At 46.9% G+C, this 8,238-nt stretch overlaps 1 protein-coding gene across 1 annotated transcript; it reads left to right on the top strand.

Annotated features, from left to right (window-relative positions):
- The first annotated feature begins 1,366 nt into the window (after positions 1-1,366).
- Positions 1,367-6,652, top strand: CDKN3 (cyclin dependent kinase inhibitor 3). Its single transcript, XM_021546818.3, has 7 exons — positions 1,367-1,580; positions 2,232-2,287; positions 2,910-2,954; positions 3,660-3,882; positions 4,967-4,998; positions 5,534-5,637; positions 6,351-6,652. The coding sequence occupies exons 1-7, from the start codon at positions 1,381-1,383 to the stop codon at positions 6,435-6,437; spliced, it is 747 nt and encodes a 248-aa protein (XP_021402493.2). The 5' UTR covers positions 1,367-1,380; the 3' UTR covers positions 6,438-6,652.
- The last annotated feature ends 1,586 nt before the right edge of the window (positions 6,653-8,238 follow it).

Raw genomic sequence — 8,238 nt, forward strand, 5'->3', positions numbered from 1 at the left:
ATCCTGCCATTTCAAGCAATTTGCTCCTACAATCCTTCTCAGGCAGATTTCAATAAAACTTCCAGCTGTGGAACTAAAGTTACTAATGTAGGACTAAAATTTAAAATCTCCACACCTGGAGATCTTGCACTGGTCCTGCTGGGATTCCTGCCAAGCTCAAACCACTTGTGCCCAGCCATTCCTTTGACTTGGAACACCTTTGGAGGTCTCCATGGCATTACTCTCTAAATGGATGCCAAAATTCACTGTTTGTGCCTGGATCTTTCACAGCATAGCTCTATGCGTGTCTAAACACAGGCTGTAGAAATGCCTTAATACAATTTTAAAAACCAAAATCCCACAATGTTAATTTATGTACTCCTTGATTAATGGCCAGAGTTACTCACAGAATAAACCAGAAATTCTGAAAAAAAATATCTACCAGAATGCCCTAAGCACAGGGCATTCAGTTCTTCAAAAGAAGGAGCCAAAAGTATTTTTTCCTCCCTGGAGCAATCCTTCATGCTAGTTATGTTCAGATAAAAACTCCATGCAAGAGCCTCAAAAACTTATTTTTATAGGACGATTTAAAGCAGTACCATGACAAGAATACCTGACTTCAAGTTCATGGCTTAAAAGATCAGAAACAAATAATTTTCTGTTAAAATGTTCTACGGTCCCTGCCCATAGAATTCACCACCCAAAACCTGCATGAGGCACCCGCTTAAGATCATCCCTGTTCTTCCACATCCTGTGGGCAAAGGCTCACATCCATCTCTATGTTTTATCATGGAATCATGGAATGGTTTGGGTCAAAAGGGAATTTAAAGCCCATCTAGTCCCACCCTCTGCCATCAGCACCTTCCACTAGACCAGGTGATCTTAGAACATTGCCAGGAATGGGGCAGCCACAGATTCTCTGGGCAACCTGTGCCAGGGCCTCGCTATACCCTCACAAGGGAGAGTTTTCTTGTCAATATTCCACCTAACACTGTCATATATCTTTGTGAATTCATTCCCCTTTGCTCTATCACTTTTAAGAACTACCGGGATTACCAGGAATGGGACAGTTATGAACACACCCCCGAGAGGGATTTCAAATGGAATTGGGGGAAGGGGATCCGCCCCGCCCTCACGGAGCCCTCACGGAGCCCCGCCCCCAACGCTCGAGACCGCCCCTTCCCGCCTCGCCGCCTCACCCAATCAGCGCAGAGATCACCACATCTATTTGCATATTAAAGCCCGCCGTCCTCGCTGCTCACCAATCAGAGAGCTCCTCTCATGAAACTGGAGGGGAAAGCCTGCTCGATTTTGCACGCGCTCGCTGAGCCGCATCTTCCCATTGGGCGATGGGCTGGTGGGCGTGGCCAGTTTGAACGGGCGGCGGCCGGGAGCGGCGCCATGGTGAAACCGCTGAGGGCTCGGGATCCCGATCGCGATATCGATCCCGATCCCAATATCGATCCCGATACCGCCGAGGGTCCCGGCCCCACGGTGAGCCCCCCGCTCTCCCCCCAGCCCGCTGCGGCGCCAGCAGACGGCTTTGCCTCCTCAGACGATGAGGCCGCCGAAGAGGAGCCGAGCCCGCTCCACATCTCCTGGTGAGGCGACACCCGCGGGATCCTTTCTCTGAGGGAATTGTGTTCAATCCCTCTCCTGAGAAACAAGAGCGTTTTCTCTTGGCAAGGGAACCCCGAGGCGGGCTCTGGTGGCCTTCCAGGCTGGGGGTGGCCCGGTGGATGTGGCTGGGGTTGGAAGCCCTGCCCAAGCAGGAGCCCAGGATCACATCCAGCTGGGTTTTCAGTCTTTCCAGGGAAGGAGACTCCACGACCTCCCTGCGCAGCCGATCCATGCCTCTGTTCTTCACAGGGTGGTGCTCCCTGGCACAGGTGCCCAGAGCAGCTGTGGCTGCCCCATCCCTGGCAGTGCCCAAGGTCAGGTTGGACGGGGCTTGGAGCAACCTGCGGTAGTGGAAATTGTCCCTGCCCATGCCAGAGGATTAGAAGAAGATGATCTTTAAGGTCCTCTCCAACCCAAACCTTTTGTCACCCTCAAAGAAACATTTTTCATCATATTCACTTCCCATGTTTCATTTTGTGCCTGTTGCTCTTCATCATCCCACCAGACACTGGTGAAAAGGTCTGGCCCCACCCTCTTGACCACCCCACCCCCCCCAAAATATATTTATATATTTAAATAATTGAAATCTTGCATTCTGAATTTTATTTATTTTACTTTTTATTTTCTAATAGGTTGTCTTTGTCTCCTCCCTACTCTTCAGAGTTCCTGGGATTATGTTCCCTTCCAGGTAAGAAGCATTCACTGAAATTTGCAGGCATATTTGAAAGCTGAAGAGGGGTAATACCTTGTACCCCAAATTTCTGTGTTGTGGGTGACTCCTTTTGTAATCTACTCCTGGAATAAGCATTTTGGAAACACCAAAGCTAATCTAGAGAGTATCTTAATGCAAGATCACATTTTGTAAAGTCATAAAAGTAAACATATAAACTTTGACTGCATTTTTAGCTACCAAAACTGCAGCCATGGTGAATCTCCGCTCAACTCTTAAGTGATCATTATTCACCCCTTTTATTTGTTAGATGATTTTTTGTGTTTTGTGGGGGGATTTTATGCTGTATCCTGATTTAAAATATCCAAAACTTTTCATCTGGAAAACACAAAGCACCTTAAAACCTTGGGCAGATTTCTTTTGTTAATCCTATTACATTACAGTATTAAGCAGATAATGGTGTTTAAACTGCCTTATGCACCAGGGATCTTCTTGCAAAAACAAGAACTATGTTTTATTCAGGATGTGGCTTTGGTCCTTGCTTTTGATTTTGGGAGGAGGCTCTGTTCTTCTGCTGCAGCAGCCATCCCATAAATGTCACTTACCTGCAGTGGTAATTGTTGTTCATAACTTGTTTCAGGTTGCAGGTTTAAGGATGTCAGAAGAAATCTTCAGAAAGATATAGGTGAGTCTTCTTTGTGTCAAGGGCAATTCCATAAATATTCCATGGAATCAATAGTCAGGATATTTCCAGGCAAGAGCTGCACAGTACCCATGAAGCATCTTCAGAGCAGCTGGGATCAAGATGAATTAAAAACTTCCTTTTTCCCAGAGAAAAGTGAAATTGGGATAGAAAATACGGAATTACGTAAAGATTTGTGCTGAGTATTCAGCTGTAAGCACTAAAGAGCAGAGACTAATAGCAAATCCCCACAGTGTCTGGGTAAGTCAAGCTTAGGAAGGAACTCCTGGCAGTGCCCAAGGCCAGGCTGGATGGGCTTGGAGCAGCCTGGGATAGTGGAAGGTGTCCCTGCCCATAGCAGGGGTGGAATGAGATGGGCTTTAACCACCCTGGGATTCTGTGATTTTTAACTACAGCTAGAACAGAAACATACTTAAGTGGATAACAGGCTGTCCTGAGTGCTGCTGTGCTCTCCAGTGAGACTTCTCTCGGGATTCCCTCTGAACAGAGAAAATTCCTCTCCTGGATTACCTGAAGCGAAATGTGGGAGAGACTCAGTGGAAGAAAGAGTGCTCAAACCAAAACTGCTCACTCCTATTGCTGTAGCCCCAAAGATTAAACAAGAGACTCAGGACCAAGGGGCTTATCTGTTTATCCTTAAGCTTGATAGGCTTTTGTTTATCTGCAAGTGTCTTAATCCCTTGGCAGGAGAACTAAAGAGCTGTGGGACCCAGGATATCTTTGTGCTTTGTACCAGAGGAGAGCTCTCAAAATACCGAGTACCAAACCTGCTCGACACCTACCAACAGCACGGGATGTGTGTGCACCACCACCCCATTCCTGATGGGAATGCTCCTGACATTGCCACCTGCTGCAAGATCCTGGAAGAGCTCAGAACCTGCCTGGAAAATAAGCAGAAGACAGTGATACAGTAGGTTCTGGCTGCCTCCCCACCACCCCACATTCCTGTAAAGGATGTCAGCTTCCCTCCAGATGTATGAGCAGGGGAAATAGGATGCTGTGAAAAGACAGTTGCACTCTTTAGGGCTAGTTCATGCTATGAATTCTGCTTGTTCCTCCTCCTGGAGCTATCTGCAGAGAATTCTTCCTTTCAGGATGTCACAGTGCCCCATTTCCCCTTGCTCTGTCCAGCAAAAATTTTAAGGTGTTTTGAGTGGCACCACAGGGCTCCTTCCTCCCAGCCTACCTGGATATCAGATGTATAGAATGAGTTGGGAGCTAAAACACTTCTTTGTCAGAGGTTGTGACTGCCCCATCCCTTGAAGTGTTCCAGGCCAGGGATGGGGCTTGGAACAGCCTGATCCAGTGGATGATGTCCCTGATCCAGTGGAAGGTGTCCCTGCCCATGGCAGGGGGTGGGATGAAGTGACTCTAAGGTCCCTTCCAACCCAAACCACTCTATGATTCTATAACACTTCCCTGCACCATTTATCAGGGACTCAGTGGGTTCCAGCGGTGCAAAATTCACTCCTAATTTCCATGAATGGGTTTAAAGGAACTTATTTAGCTGACCTCAGGAGAGAGGGGAAGAGTTTTCCAAGTTCTCTGTCCCCTGAATGATCCCACTGACAGCTTCTTGTACAGAAAGCCACTGAGTCCTTGGTCTTCCTGCTGACACAGAACCCTGCTGTTCTCACAACTGTCCTTAAACCATTAATCTGAAGTAGGATTTAAAGACATTTGAGATTGTCCATCCTCCTACTGTTTCCTGTCCTCCTGTGCCTTTGGGACTATTAGCAGGAATGAAGGGGAACTTTAAAATTGAAGTTTCTATGGAGAGATAGAGAAGATCTGGAGACTAAATAGGATATATCCCTGTAGGTATAGGAATAGAATATAGAAAATATGTAGAAATTCTTATTCTGACTTTTGCACCTGCTCCTCTTGATTATATTAAGGTAAGAACTGTGTCCATATATTTATGTGTTCAGGGGGTCCCTGCGTGCTGCAGTTTGCTACAGCTTGTTTCAACCAGATGTTTTCTTTTCTCCCAGCTGTTATGGTGGCCTTGGACGCTCATGTCTTGGTAAGCATTTGTCTCCACACCTGACTAACCCATCCCACAAACCCAAATTCTGCTGGAAGCTTCACTGTGGATGAAACCCAAACTGCCACTACCAGGAGCAGCCTGGTTAATAGAAAGGACATTAACCAATTCCTCTGCATCTGATTCATCCCAGTGTTGCCCCTTAAAGCTTTCAGGAGTGTTAGTTACTGTGTGTTCCCAGAAGGATCAGGTGGTGATATGGCCAGAAGACACAAAGGAGAATTAACGGGGTGTACTGGCACTCATTCCTGAAAAGCCTAAGAATTGTATCCCAGATGCTGCTGGGAAGGCAGGGGGAAAATAGTGGGATGGTTTTCACCTATTTCCAAAGCCCATAGGCTCAGGCAGGAGCAGCAGGCAGATGGAGCAGTGCCCAGAAATAGGATTCTGCAGGAGATCCAAGAGCTCTGGGACCTGGATAGGTTTGCCAAGGTGGTTTTCATGGGACAAATCAGTGGCTGTGTGCAGTCAGAGGTGCTCAGCAGTACTCAGGTGTAAACACTTTCCCTTGCAGTGGCTGCATGTCTCCTGCTCCAGCTTTCAGACACCCTGGCACCTCAGCAGGTGATAGAGAGCCTCAGGAACCTGAGAGGATCAGGGGCCATACAGACCATCAAGGTAATGGGGCTGCAGCAGGTAATACACAGGTCCAAACCCCAGTGAGAGTTCAGCCACTCTCTTCCTTCACTTCACTATCCCAGAGATAGCTCTGCCCTTCCAATAGCTCTCTCTGGGGTTTGAGCAGTTTCACGCTTTCAGGAAACAGCTTCTGCCAGGAAACTGGTGACTGGACAAGAGGAAAATGCCTTAAGCTGTGCCAGAAAAGGTTTAAGTGGATAATAGGGAAAATTTCTTCACTGAAAGGGTTGTCTAGCCCTGGCACAGCTGTCCATGGCAGTGGTGGAGTCCCCATCCCTGGAGGGATTTAAAAGCCATGTGGATGCACGTAGGGACTGGGGTAGTGCTGGCCTTAGAGTGCTGGGGGAATGGTTGGACTCAAAGATCTTAGAGAAATTTTCCAACCTAAATGATTCCATGATTCAAAATAAAGCAGCTTTGAATTCTGACAACTCCCACTTCTGAGGACCATGTTTTGTGTTACCCTGAGGTAATGCATCCCCTGTGGCCATTTTGGGGAACCACAGGATCCAAGGCAAGATCCATGGAATTTGTCTGACTGAAAAATCCCAGAGGTGTGGAGTAAGCACACAAAGAACAAATGAACCAGAGGGTGCAGTTTTCATCCAGGGGTATCAAACAGCTTTTTAGCACAGGTGGTGCCTCTTCTTGAAGCACAGAGCACTCACTGCAGACTGGTTGTGCATTTCCAGCAGTACAATTTCCTCCATGACTTCCGGGAGAACCTGGCTGCACACCTGGCAACAAAGGACCCGGTGCTGAGATCGGCATCGCGGTAGCTGATCCCGTCTGTGCCTGTGTGGAAAACTGGACAAGACACCCCCCTCCTGACCTTTCCTCAGTGCTACTGCCTGTGTGACTCAGCTGCTGCCTTCCAAATCTATGTGTAAAGTATTGGGATGGGGAAGGAAATCCTAGAGAACATGGATAGGAACAAAGTCACCTCTTTGGTGACTTTAATACTCACTGCCTGAAAAATACGTGTACAAGTGTGTTTGTGTCCATTGCTGTTCTGCCGGGATAAGGGAGCTGGATAGAAATTCCATCTCTGGAGCCGTTTAAAAACACCCTCATGCCATCAGCTCTGCTGTAAAGCAAAGTCAAGTCAAGCTGGAGCACTCACCCCTTAGGTGCTCGTAACAACTCATTCTGAAATGTCACAGTTCTGCTCGATGTGTTGAGGGGTATTTGGGAAGGAGTTTCCTCATTCCAAAAGCAGGAGGTGTTGTGACACCACAAATCTGTGACAAACCCAGCAGGGGGGTTGTAGGTGACTGTGTCAGCTGCGTGGGTGAGCTGGCACAGCCCTTCTGGCTGCTGCCACTGCTGAGAGTAAACAAACAATCAGCTGTGGGCTGGGAGGATCTCACAGAACAGTCCTCTAGCAGTCCCCAGCCCTCCTGCTTCACTATTTCCATTCAAAGCAAGATGAAACAGCTCCTGGCTTTTGTTAAAGTTCAGGATTTTGCTAAAGTTCAGGACCATCTCAAGTCAAAAGTTGGGACAAGACTCCACACAACACCAGGGGGCTTGAGTTGAGCAAGTGCCTGCTTTGCGAACTTCAGAATTTATCTTTAATTAAACTTTGAGCACAAAGGTGATTTCTGCAGATTAATTAGTGTTTACTGCTATTCCCATCCCCACTCATGGCAAACAACAGGAACTTTTCCAGTTCCCACAGCGCAGAATTTACAGCAAATGCCCTGCCCCAAATGTGCTTCAGTACTTAGTCCTTGCAACTAATGTTTTTCAGATATTAAATATTTATCACATAACTCAGCAGGAAGCTTGCTGAGAGCAAGAGAAATGTTCTTTATCTTCTCCATAATCTTTTGCCTCCTAGAACTCCAAAACCAATGATCAGGTCCACATTTTGAATGCCAAAGGCCTGGTACTCCAGCAGGGAATCCCACAAGGGCTACGCCAACACTCCTGGGACACGAGGCTGATGTTGCTGGACATGGAACAGCTGGGAATGCTCATCTGCACCCCACATCCAGCTAAAGCTGCTCATCAGCAGGACAGTGCAGACACTTTGGTAAATATTGCTGGGACCTTGCAGCTGCAGGGGCTGCAGGAGCAGCCTGCATTGTTTATTCCAGTGTGGAATTTGGCTCAAACCAGCCCAAATGCCAAGGGAACAAGAGATTTGTTTAAAAGGTTGAGGAGAGCCAGGGGCTACAAGCAGCCAGTCTTGTTTCCATAATGCATTAATAAACATACAAACATAAGAAAGGTTTAATGAGCTTTGCTTCCACAGGCTGAAGTAATCTCTTACATGTTTGGAAGAGCCAAGCAGCAGAAAAGTAAAAATGATCCAATAGGAACAATATTAATGAGTTTCCAAAAAAGCCTCTCAAAAATTCTTCTGTGAAAAGCTAAAAATTATGGTTGAACGAGTAAAAAAAAATCATGGAATGCTGAAGGCTTGAGCAGTAGGGGCATGGGAAATGCTCAATCAGTGCAAGGAAACACGAGAAAAACGATTTTATGTACAAAGGAATAAGCTGCCAGGACTATTATTAAGAAAGAGAATTTGAAGTTATCACAGCCTGAATTCTCTTACCCCCAGTATATTTA

Source organism: Lonchura striata, chromosome 6 (genome assembly GCF_046129695.1).
Source record: "Lonchura striata isolate bLonStr1 chromosome 6, bLonStr1.mat, whole genome shotgun sequence".
In the NCBI taxonomy this organism is placed as follows: Eukaryota; Metazoa; Chordata; class Aves; order Passeriformes; family Estrildidae; genus Lonchura; species Lonchura striata.

What these genes read in the sequence shown, in the direction of transcription:
- CDKN3 (XM_021546818.3), top strand. Translation starts at nt 1,381, where the DNA reads ATGGTGAAACCGCTGAGGGCTCGGGATCCCGATCGCGATATCGATCCC. An exon ending in GGGATTATGTTCCCTTCCAG is followed by an intron (nt 2,288 to 2,909) that starts GTAAGAAGCATT and finishes AACTTGTTTCAG; the next exon opens with GTTGCAGGTTTAAGGATGTC. An exon ending in CCTTGGACGCTCATGTCTTG is followed by an intron (nt 4,999 to 5,533) that starts GTAAGCATTTGT and finishes TTTCCCTTGCAG; the next exon opens with TGGCTGCATGTCTCCTGCTC.